This window comes from Calypte anna, chromosome 1 (assembly GCF_003957555.1).
Source record: "Calypte anna isolate BGI_N300 chromosome 1, bCalAnn1_v1.p, whole genome shotgun sequence".
NCBI lineage: Eukaryota > Metazoa > Chordata > Aves > Apodiformes > Trochilidae > Calypte > Calypte anna.
In genome coordinates, this window is record NC_044244.1 from 77,951,166 (window position 1) to 77,963,509 (window position 12,344).

The 12,344-nt window shown below is 48.8% G+C and overlaps 1 protein-coding gene and 1 non-coding gene across 2 annotated transcripts; one reads left to right on the top strand and one right to left on the bottom strand.

Moving 5' to 3' along the window:
* Positions 1 to 2,073: 2,073 nt before the first annotated feature.
* LOC115600475 lies at positions 2,074 to 2,180 on the bottom strand. The gene has a single exon (XR_003989002.1). It is a non-coding gene; the product is annotated as a U6 spliceosomal RNA (small nuclear RNA).
* Positions 2,181 to 3,169: 989 nt separating this feature from the next.
* Positions 3,170 to 11,962, top strand: TRIM45 (tripartite motif containing 45). Its single transcript, XM_030454153.1, has 6 exons — positions 3,170 to 3,587; positions 6,593 to 7,326; positions 8,297 to 8,426; positions 10,367 to 10,481; positions 10,696 to 10,822; positions 11,664 to 11,962. Exons 1-6 carry the CDS (start codon positions 3,250 to 3,252, stop codon positions 11,813 to 11,815), a joined length of 1,596 nt encoding a protein of 531 aa, XP_030310013.1. The 5' UTR covers positions 3,170 to 3,249; the 3' UTR covers positions 11,816 to 11,962.
* The last annotated feature ends 382 nt before the right edge of the window (positions 11,963 to 12,344 follow it).

The following is a 12,344-nucleotide window of genomic DNA, read 5'->3' on the forward strand; positions in this document are numbered from 1 at the left end:
TGTGATGATCCTATGTGTAATGGTAGGAAATAAGAAGCAAATTAACAGGTAAAAGAGGAAGGAGCTGGCAGGGAAATTGTGGTAGGTAAAGAATATGTGACCCAGAGCAAGTACTTGAGAGTCTCTGAATAGACATCTTTAACAATAGAAGCAGGGAAACAAATTTGAAGAGGACTTTATTTCAAGTAAATCTTGGGTGAAATGAGGATATAATTAGCCATGCCAGGAAACCACTATTGCTTAGTGTAATTTGAATTTCACATTTTAATTGTTCTGGTTTTGTAACTATGCTCCTTTATTGTCCATCAGTGTTTATAAGTTAACACATTATTTTCATCCTTACTGTTTTTCCACTTAGAAAGCAAACTGAGTAACTTGAAACAGAAGAGGGCCTCCCAATTCAATTCTTACAGTGCTTTCTAGCCCTGTATTACTTGAAGATATTTACAGATCATCACTGTCCATGTCTATTGAATTGCTTTCCACAATTTAGGACTTGGTGGCATAGAGTCTTCCTCCACTGATAGGCAATAGCTAAGAAAACAATATTATGGGGTGAATAACCAAAACCACATCATGAGCTTGTACTAATGCAGCTCCTGTTTTGCAGGCCACTGGGTTTGCTTTTTTTTTTTCTTCTATTTTCCTTTTGGCATTTCTGTTTCTCTTTTGTTTCTCTGAGTCTCACAGGGTTCTCGTGACCACTCTCCTGCCCACTTCCCTTTGGCTTCCTCTAGACATCCAGAGGTTGCTACTGCTTTGTGCTAATGGCTCATGAATAACTTGGCAGCTATCTGTCCTGTGCTCCAACCTGATCAGCCTCAGGGCAGATAATCAGACAAAATCAGCTGGGGTGGAACCTCAGGTTTCCTCTGCAGCTGCTAGCCACAGCCAATTTCACCATCTCTCTGCAGGGATGGAAGATTATGTTATTCTCTAGGTAGCTTGCCTTTTCTGCACAAGGCAGACATTATGATTGCTCTGTTTTCTTCCCACACTCACACTTACTATGTCATTTGCTATTTCCTTCCACCAGCATGATTAAAAGAACCAGTCTCTCCTCTCTGCCACAATATCTAATATCGTTATCAAGTCATCTTGTCTCACAATTACTGCAACTTCTATCCTAACCTCCAACCACAACCACTTCCCTCGCTAAAAGTTAATCCAAAGGAGGCTGCTGAAACATCTTTCTTTTTTTGATCTGTTTCAAACTTGTGAATACTTGATCGTGACCTAAAACTTTGTTCTCATAGTACAGCATAAAAGACACTGAAGTGTTTGAGTGTATCTCATGAAGAAGACATCAGTGTCAAGCCATGATGCATCAGAGGGGTGTTAACATCTGTTACACATTAAGTATTTACAGATCAGTAGGTTTTTAGTCCTAAAAACAAAAGCCCTGACCAGAGAGATCTCCCTTGCTTGTTGATTTTTAACACAATGTAGGGAACTTGAGGAGAGGCTGAGGGAGCTGGGGCTGTTCAGCCTAAAGAAGAGGCGGCTCAGGGGAGACCTCATCGGTCTCTACAACTCCCTGAAAGGAAGGGTGTAGCTAGGTGGGGGTTGGTCTCTTTTGCCAGATGACTTTCAACAAGACAAGAGGGCAGGGTCTTAAGTTGTGCCAGGGGAAGTTTATGTTAGATATTAGAAAGAATTTCTTTATGGAGAGAGTGATCAAGCATTGGAATGGGCTGCCCAGGGAAGTAGTGGATTCTCCATCCCTGGAGATATTTAAAAAGAGACTGGATGTGGCACTCAGTGCCATGGTCTAGTAACTGCAGCAGTAGTGGATCAAGGGTTGGACTTGATGATCTCTGAGGTCCCTTCCAACCCAGCCAATTCTATGATTCTAACTTAAAATCCAGAAGTCTCAAACAGTGGTCATGTCACCTTCGTATTCAAGAAGCACATCGGGGTAGAACCATAGAATAGAATCATAGCATAGGCTGGGGTGGAAGGTACCTCAGAGATCATCAAGTCCAACCCTTGATCCACTACCCCCGTGGTTACCAGACCATGGCACTGAGTGCCACATCCAGTCTCTTTTTAATCAAGACCGTGTCTTGATTTAAAAATATGGAGTGCTTCAGGAATTTGCATGTCATCCTTGCGCAGGGGCCATGCTAATCTTCTCTGTATCGTTCCAGTTTTAGTATATGTGCTGCCAAAGCGAGCACAAAGAACAGGTAAGATAGCCATGGTCCTAGGCAAACTAATGGTATAAAGTTCAGTCACTAGGGGCCAAGTGCAGCACGTTATATGAGTATCATTAGTGGTAGCCAACATTGTTTTGTAGAAAAGAGCATTTTTTACAACAAAACAAAACAACAACATGATCTCATTCTTCGAGGAGCTTACAAATCCAATGATAAAAACAAAGTTGTAGATAACATCAAAGTCCAAGAAGCTTTGTGTCGGACTTCAATGACGCTTTGGCTTGAAAGCCTGCCTTCTACAATACTCATCGTCCTCAGGCAGAGTGAACTGATGGAGTCCTCAGAGCCGGTCTATCTGGACAGTCACAACGCTGCCTGGCTGTGTCGCACTATTTCTATATCCAGTTTCACTGGTACTGCTCCTTGGCTGTTCACCAAGATCAGGGGTGACAAGATCCGTGTAAGGTCTTGTCACCTTAGAAGAAGTACCAATGCCTGACGGCGTCCCGCATGCCGGCGAAGTGCCTCCAAAGCCTGCTCAGAAGCCGCCTGTAAAGCAGACTCCGTCAGGTGGTGATATTTTGAAATGAAAAGACCGGAAACACAAAATTTAGGAGGTCTTTTCCCAAATGACCGGCTCGGCAAACTCACAGGAGGTGTCAAGAGGCGGCAAGCAACGGGACAACCTCTTCAGCGCCTCAATGAGAAGAGTGACAACAAAGCAGACTCTTGGGTCGCCTCTGCCCGCCTTTGCCTGTCCCGTCCCGGAGGAGGAGCCCCTGAAGGGTTCCCCGGCCGCACCGCCACCCCACACTCTACGGGGGGCTACCCCGGCTACTCTACGCCGGTTACCCCGTGGCCCCCCTCAGGCGCCGGGGGCGGTGAAGGGCGGCGCCGTTTCAGCCACCACCCTCCCCCGCTGCCCCCCCCCTCGCCCGCAACCGCCGTCGCCCCTAGCAACGAGGCAGCCGGCGCCCAACGGCCGGGGGCGGTGCGCGGGGCGGCCCCGGTCGGCCGTTAAGGGCGGGGGCGAGGTGCTCGGCGGAGCGTCGCTGCGGAGCGAGTCCGGCGGTGGCCGGGCTCGTTCGGAATGTCTTTCGGGTCGCGTTGCCCGCTGTGCGCCGGGCCTTGGGTCTCTCCGCGGCTCTTGCCCTGCCTGCACTCGCTGTGTTCGCCCTGCCTGCGGCGGCTCGGGCCGCTGGGGGAGCCAGGACGAGGTGCCTCCCGCAGCGCCCTCTGCCCAGTGTGCGACGCCGAGGTGGTGTTGCCGCCCGGCGGGGTCAGCCAGCTCACTCCCGACTACCTGGCGCTGAACCGAGGCGGCGGAGCGGCGGCGGCGGGGTGCGACCTCTGCGTCGACGGGGTGGCTGCCAGGCGGTGCCTGACCTGCGGGGTCGACCTCTGCCTCTTCTGCTGCCAGGCACACAGGTGAGGGGGCGGAGAGGCCCGGCCAGGACGGGGCCACCTCCTCACCGGGTGCGCGGGGCGGTGTTTCCCTCTGGAGCAAGGTTCTGGAGGTCAGCGTGTGGGTGGGTGCAGCCGGCAGGGACTAAACTCACACACCTTCGTGGTTGTTGAATCCCAGGCGGCTTTTTAGCCTCTCCGTAGGGCGTTCAAGTCAGACAAGCTGCTAGCAATAGGTCGGCCAGCCCTGTTCAGGCGAGACTATGAAGTCCAAAAGCAGGCTATCCTTTTGCCCGTGACACTGCCTGCTTGATGTTTTGCATCTTGATTTAGCTTTTCTGGCTGAGGAGACTGGCAGCGCTTCAATAGATGTGGATGTGGGCAGAATATGAGCGGGGTGAGAGTCTCGTGTGTTGTGCTGTCCTGCTTTGGAGAAGGCACATCTCCCAAGGGAAAACAGGGAAGTTAGGGTGCCTCTGGCTTGCCTCCTTCCATCTCCAGGAACATTTACTGTTCATATGTGCAAAAACACCCTTAGGTGAAATGAGATATTGAAGAGCCGGACCTCCTGGAGTGAGTGCAGAGGAGGACAACAAAGATGATCAGGGGGCTGGAGCAACCGCCCTTATGAAGACAGTCTGAGAGACCTGAGGTGGTTCAGCCCAGTGAAGAGGAGGCTCTGGGGAGACCTTACAGCAGCCTTTTAATACTTGAAGGGGGCCTGCAGGAAAGCTGGAGATGGACTTCTTAGAAGGGCACGGAGTGATAGGATAAGGCATGACAGTTTCAAACTGGAAGAGGGTAGATTTAGATTATGTATTGGGAAGAAATTCTTGAATGTGAGGGAGGTGAGACACTGGCACAGGTTGTCTGGGGTAGTTGTGGATGCCCCATTCCTGGAAGTGTTCAAGGCCAGGTTGGGTGGGGCTTTGAGGAACATGGTCTGGTGGAAGGTGTCCCTGTCCATGCAGGGGGCTTGGAGCTAGATGATCTTTAAGGTCCCTTCCAACCCAAATAATTTTATGATTCTAGAATGTAAATGGACAGCCTGACACTAGCCAGCCTACTGTCATTTATAACTCTGGATGACCACGTGCTTACCTGTTAACTGTTGTGTGCACACCTTGTGTGCATTTTTAGTGTTTCTGTGAGGCTGGAAGCCTACAACAGTATTGCCATTGTGTCTCAGTGTCCCTGATGTTGCAGGGTGTATTTCTGCTGGAATACAGAAAAACTGAAGAAATGACAGCAGAAGAGAACTGTGTACCTCAGAAAGAATCATGTCAGTAAGGCAGAAAGAAGAGGCAACTACAACAGAGGTAGGAGCTGAAGAGTAGGCAGCCACAGTGGCTAGTGAGAAGTGATAGGGAGTCTGAATGGCTTTCTGAAGCAAGGAGGCGACGGGCAGAGTCAGGAAAATGCGCACCAGCATTAGCCAGGGAAGGCTCTTAGCCTGGGTTAATCAGCTCAGCCTATTCCTTCCACATTTGCTGCTCCTTTTCACTTGAGTAGCAATTTTTTTTCTCCAGAAAGGACTGAGGCTCATTCCTTGCTGCCCTGCTTCGCTACAGATACTGATGCTTGTGGTAAAATGGTGTAGACTCTTTCCACCTTTCCACTTCAGGCTGTAATTTTCAGCATACCATTGTGATTAGCTAATGCATTGTACTTCGTGCAAGCTGCTGAAGAATGATAAACTGAGACCTTGAACAGCATCCTGCTATGCTGACAGAAGTAACTGTAGATAGTATGAAGCAGTAGAAAATTTGTCCCAATGACCTGTTTCATACCTCGTTCACTGATGTAATTTTTTCACCCCACTAGCATCTGCAGACTTGCACCCAGTTATGTTGATGGCAGAGCAGAACAAGGGCCAAGGAAAACCCTTTCAAAACTGTCTCTCGGTGTGTAGGGAAGATTTATAAGGATCTAAGAGCCACTGTTTTCTTTGGGATAAGGGTGAGAGGTTTTAGGCTGAGGTCAGGGAATTGTGAATTTAAAGTGTGTTATGTAAGTAATGCTTTGAAAATGTTCTGGACCCAAGGGAAACTAGTGGAAGGTGAAAGGAGTAGTGTAAGACCCATGCCCTCTTCTGTGATGAGGCTGCTTCATGTTGCCAGAGCAACTCTATAGAGCTTGATCCTCAGAATATTTATTTGTTTGTGGCTTGGAGCTCACATTGCAGCTGCCATAAGTAATTAGTGCAAGAGACAAGGAAGGAAAGAGAGCTTTTATATCCTGATCAATAACTACCTCTCGGTGTCCAAAATAGCATAAAATGGTCATATTCAAGAGCTACCTTGTCGTGGATGTCTGGTATATAACATGAGCTTTGTGTCCCATCTTTGGTCTCCTCTGAGCAGGACTTAGCCTGACAACCAGAAGGAAATAGACTTTGACTTTCAGAATATTAAATATTTTACCACAGACCTTCTTCTGGCAGTGGCCTGAACAAGATTTTACCCTAAAAGATATTAGAGCTCATTTGCCTCAGCAAATTTAAAGCTGGTAAAAATCACTGGTCTGATGGCTGAGGGGCTTGGCACCTCCAATTCCTCTCCAGAACTGTCCGTGAGCAGTTCTGTTTTGAGACACTGCCTGTCAGCTCTCACTTTGCAGGTCTCATTGCCTTCCTGCTGCTTTTATCACAGCAGCTCAGGGCGTAATTGCAACTATACCACTTGTGTCGGGCTCCATGAAGAGAATGCTGGCAGCCTAGCAGCCCATTCCCTCGTGTATGGGGTCACAGTGGGCACATGATTTTTGAGTCTTAAAACAGTGCTGACAGCATGCAGGGAGCCTGAGAGAAGCTTCTAATGAGCTGCTTGGAGATGCTGTCCTCTTTTGTGTGGAGCCTTGTTCTCAGGAGACCACAAGTCCCTTCAGGCAGAGTGACCTTTGTTAGAGACAGGAGGGAGCAGCACACACTCTGACATGCAGTCTGCACAGACTGGCATTTGCAAGGGGTCTTGGATGCTTACATTTCATATCCAATATTCATGAAGTGACATGCACTTGCTCTCTTCTAGGAGACAGAAGAAGACAGCTTCTCATGCTGTGACAGAACTGGAGAACACCAAGGATTCCAGCCATGCTGGGAAGCCTCTCTACTGCCCTTCCCATCCCACCGAGCAACTAAAGCTGTTTTGTGAGCAGTGTGACCAGCCTGTGTGCCAGCATTGCATTGTAGACAGGCACCGGCACCACCGATGTGATTTCACCAGCAATGTCATCCACAGGCACGGGGATGCCCTGCGGGAGCTGCTGAAAAGCACGCAGCAGCACGTGGGTACCGTGGAGGGTGTGCTGAGCCAGATTGATGACATGGGCAGTGCCGTCCACAGTCGCACAGAAGCTGTGGCCACAGAGATCTGTCTGTTTGCCAGTGGGTATGTGAAAGCGATTGAAGAACACCGGGACCGGCTGCTGAAGCAGCTGGAGGACCTAAAGGTGCAGAAGGAAAACCTGCTGCACTTGCAGAAGGCCCAGCTGCAGCAGCTGTTGCTGGATATGAGGACAGGCGTGGAGTTCGCAGAGCACTTGCTGATGAGTGGCTCAGACCTGGAGATCCTCATCACCAAAGGGGTGGTGATGAGCCGGCTGGCAAAGCTGAACAGTGTTGTTTACAACACCCATCCCAGTGTGGATGACAGGATCCAGTTCTCTCCCCAGGAGAGGGCAGGGCAGTGTTGTGGATATGAAGTTTTTGGGGCCATTCTCAATAAAGTGGTTGATCCAGCCAGATGTACCCTGCATGGGGAAGGTAATGGGATGTTGTACAAGAACTGAATGGGAACAAAATGCTCCCTGAAGTCACCTGTTTCTTCTCTGAACCCATGTGGTGTTCAGCTCAAGGCACTGTTGGCTCCCTGCTGTCCAGACATTAATTAGGAGCAGAGATAGAGCCCTGTTTGCTGAGGACCTATGGGAGCCACGCTGGTCAGGAAGCCAGAGAACTATTCCCACCCAGATGCATAGAGCATACTGGAGTTGCCCTCTTCAACATCACTGACCTGAGCAACTTGGGGCTGAGGTGTGAGGAGAGCAGCCCTTAGGCCACAGCTCACTCAGGGGAATGTCATCTGTAATGGCAGAACAGAAGCCTCTCCTGCTGGCCTCAGCTAATCTTCAGCATGAGCCCAGACAGATCCTCTCTACGTCTGAGCGAGTAGGTTCATTCCCCTTGCAGCCTCTGGTGAGACTACCATGGGAATAACTGGCACCAGTGGTTTAATGGGGATTTGCTTAACTGAGGACTTGGAGCAGGACCATCAAACATAACATTCAGGCCATCCCCCAAAGCGCTGGTAACTCTGGCCAGTGAAGGCTGGCAAAGGACAGATGAGACAGACCCAGGGTTCGTTTATTCCCTTCCATGCCAAACTGTTAGTGCTGAGGTCTCCATGCTGTGCCTCCTCTCTCCTAGTGGCATGGTGCACCTTGAGGCCATGTGGGAAGACACCAGCTGGGCCTAGAGGGTCAGGAGTGAAGACTACCCTGTTCCATACAGACCTCCAGGCTAAGCCTGCCCAGCATCTCTCAGTGCCTATAGCTGTCCATTCTCTCTGATCCCCACTCCTATATTTACCTTTCCCTGTGAGTGGAAGTAGTTATACACCCCAGCAACAAATTCCTGGCCATGTTCTAATGGGACTGCAACGATGAAGAATAGGTGGGAGGTGACAGTCATGGCAGGTGTGAATCCTTTCTGGTCTTGTTTCTCTGTCTTGCAGATCTCCATAGTGCCTGTCAGAACCAGCTGACTGGCTTTACCCTACTCTTCAATAATACCAGAGGGGAGCGGATGAGGCAAGGAGGAGAGGCTGTGCAGGTCACCATCACACACAAGGAGAAGGTGGACTGGTAGGTAGTTTACCCATGAACTCCCTGATCACTGGGTTTGCCTTTCTGCCTCCCTTAACCTGTCTGCCTCCTTGCTTGGGCAGATGGTAGGACATGCTTCAGTACGTGGGCGAGAATTCGCAGGGGAAAAATACTTCTCTTTCCACTGCTATAGCAGTGCTTTCTGCTTGTTGCATTTGGCTGTGTGGAGCTTGACAATGTTTGTTCAGATTTGTATCAAGTCTTTCAGTGATTCGGGACTTCTTAACGGATTCAGCTCTCAGTGAGTGTTAGACACGGTCAGCATGAGCTGTTATTCCTTCCCACCCCTACCAGTAGCCAGCCAGGGCTCCCCTTCTTGTTAACAATTAACGAGCATACAACATTGCATCCCCAGAACGACTGTCAGGACTCAGAGAGACCAAGCCCAAGGGCCTCTGACAGCTGTTGGAAGTGGTTCATGGTCTAAAGAAAGAATCTGCGTTGGGACTTCATTGTCTTTTCTTCTGTAGTTGCAAGTGTTCAGTGCTTTCGCACATTCAGAAGTTTTCTAGCAAAAGCAGGGAAGACTGCACTTGAACTCATAAATGTTTCCACAGTGAAAAGGATCAACCAGAAAAAAAAATTTCTGTTTCCGGGCTGCGCTCGTTACTATAAAGCCAGCCACAAATGCAGAACCAAATGACAGTCCATTCTTAAGAAAAACATCTATGCTGTTTTAAGGTACATACAATGTTGCCAGAGGAAGATGCCAGCATACCTGGCTCCAGGAATGCTGTTGGTGGGATGATCTACTGGAAAAAAGGAACAGGATGCTCAAACTCCTTCCTATGAGGGAGTGTTGACAAGGCGCACAGAAGCAGTGGTGGCTGCGCAGGTCTTTGTCAATAGAGCATCATTGTTCACTAATATTGTTGCAGTATACCTTTATATACCTATATATAGGTGAACACAGAGTGTAGGAAGGTATGCACACCAGGGTTTTGTGGTTTCTTTGCTTGGTGGGGTAGAGGTCGCTGTGGCCACATTAACTTGGTTTCTTGGGGGTTTTTGTGTGCATGCTGTTGCTACATCCATGGCTGAAAGCCTCCTGGCTTTGGGTTGAGACACAGCAGCTACAGAAGAGCATGAAATATCACCACACGGGTCATAGCAGGAAATGCTGTAGGCAGCTGTACTGATGTGAAGTGGTAGAGGTTGAGGAATGCAGCTTGCAGATCTGGAAAATTATAAACTGTCATGTCTTGGGACACAAGATAATTTGTGGGGATTAGGAAGAACGTCTTCCTCTATGCAAAGCTGCTTGATAATTGTATGTGGAAAGCTCTATCCATTTGTCTGTGTGCCAACTGATCAGTCCCTGAGTAACTAGCTGGTGCTTTCTCCCTGGCAATCTGTTTAGCCAGCAAGCTTCACTTTGGAGAGTTTGCCAGCAGGCACCTAGAACTCTTCAGAGCATTAAAGAGAAGAGTTGAGGTCAATGTGGATGGAATAGTGGTTGAAGTGATTCAAACATATGTCGTTTATGTCCTGTCTTATTCATGGTCTCTTCTGGAGGTAACAGCTCTCTGAAGCTGAAAATTTACCCCAGTTCTGAGGCCTCTCATCTCCAATTCTCAGGACTCTCATCTGATGGGGTTATTTGATCTTCAAGTGTGCTGTCTGTCATCTTCTGCTCTTTCAGCGCTCAGGGTTGCTACAAATCCTTGCAGAGCAGCTGAGCTTTGTGTGACTTCCTTTATATGGTTATTGCAGCTTCCAGTAGTAGATGTGTGTGAAAACTACTTGAGGCTTGAATATTGCTCATGCATCCTGTTTAGCTTACTTGAGACTTGAGACCCGCAGCTGCTGAACAAGACGTAGGATAAGGAACTGAGACAAATCTAGGCCTAACAGTGGTTCATATGTAGAGAAATTTTCTGCCAGTCACTGACTTCTTGTACTTCTCTCTCTGTTTGTAGTTCAGTCAAGCCAACAGTGTGTGATAATGGTGATGGGACCTACCATATTTCCTACAGCCCTGAGGAGCCAGGCTTGTATGCTGTCTGTGTCTATGTGAAAGGGCAGCATGTAAAGGTAGCATTTCTTCTTCAATGCTTCTTTTTCACCTTTGTTTAACTTAAGTATTTGTTTCAAGACTTTCTAAGGATTGCCTCTACCACTTAGCAGTTTAAGACTGAGCTTAGTGATCTGTAACTGAGCAGGGTTATCCACTCATTTTTTGAAAATGCATACACAGCATCTGACAACACCTACTGCAACAGCCTCTCAGCTTGCTTGTCCTCTGCAGGGCTCTCCATTCACTCTGATGGTGAGAAGCAAGTTCCGCAAGCACCAAGGTGTGTTTCACTGCTGTGCGTTCTGCTCAAGTGGAGGGCAGAAAGCTGCTCGCTGTGCCTGTGGGGGGACCATGCCAGGTAAGTGCTCAGCTTCCCCACACTGGTGTCAGGAAGGTTTGTTGCATTCAGTCCTTCCTAGTGTAGATAGGAGTGATTATATACTCCATTGTAAACCCTGACTTGCACATGCACCAGACCATTGTGTACAAATCTCCCAGCAGGATGGGACTGCAGCAGTGAAAAATGCAGCAGTGAAAAATGCAGCAGGACATGCTTAACGAGTCTTTGTAGCACACCCTGTAGACAGAGACCTGAGCCAGCTCTGCAGGAGATGGGGCAGGGCAGTTCAGTCTTTCAGCCCTTCTTCTGAGGCTAAGCAGTGCTGTGACTATGCTGTTCCTTTTCCAGTGATGGCATGTTGGGAGCTTGCAGGCTGTGTCACACACGCAGTGCCCAGTGCCATCCTATTAAAAAGTCCCACTCCTATTTTAGGATTAGAGTTCAACTTCTTTTCTTTGTTTATCTCAACCAGCCTCCTTGTCCTTGACCTGTATGTGTCGTTGTGGGTTTTGCAAATTTTAGTACTGAACCAGCACCTACCTCCTGTGCTGGATCTGCATCCAGCTCTGGCCATAGCCACCAGTGGCTGTCATAGGGTTCTGCAGGTCTGTGCCTTGCATTATTTAACAGGCAAAGGGGCAGAAATCTTCAGCTTTCCCCAGCAATTGGAACAGGGGGGTTCCCCTCTGTTGTTTTCTTTTCTTTAAGGAGCTATGGTAATTTTAGCCTTGAATATGCTGTCCTGTCATCAGCACGTGGTTCCCCATCCTAGAGAAGCCCTGGGGCTGAAGAACTTTCTGAAAACCTCTGATAGAGTGGGGGTTTTCTGTCCCACTTTTGGTTGCCTCTTCTCTTGCAGGTGGGTACCAAGGCTGTGGACATGGACACAAAGGTCACCCTGGCAGCCCCCACTGGTCATGCTGTGGACAAGTGAAACAGAGCTCAGAGTGCTTGGGAGGGCCACCCTCTGACACCTCACAGAGAAGTTTGCTCAGGACAGTGGCGCTCTGAGCAGCCAGGGGAGCCTCTGTGAGCACTGCTGCTGACTGCTGCATGAAGACAAACCACAAGGATCCCTGTGATTACTGCATGGCCCTGCTGCTAGGATGACACTGTGATGGGTGTGAACTGAGAAAGAGGAATGAGAGAATGAATCGTGCCTTATTTTCCAATCAGGGCTGCATATGCAAAGTTATTTTGTACCTGAACAGGAGCAAACACTGAGAAATGGTAATGGTGCCTACACTGTCAAGGACTTGAGGCCTTTGGGGTCAGGCTCTAAGAGGAAACTCAATCTGAGCAGTTACCTCATGGAAGGGTCAAGATGTGTCTGATTCTGCAGCATCAACAGTTTCTGCTGTCCTTCTTGAAGAGGACAAAGCTCCTTGATGGGGCACATTCCAAAGGGTTTTGGTGTTTGTGCCTTGGAAGGGCTCGGCACCCTGAATATGGCTTCTGCACCTCCCTGTTAAATATGTGGTGCATAGAGCACATTCACATTCCTGGGAGCTGCTGTTGTGTTTGCAGCTCCTGGCTTTTC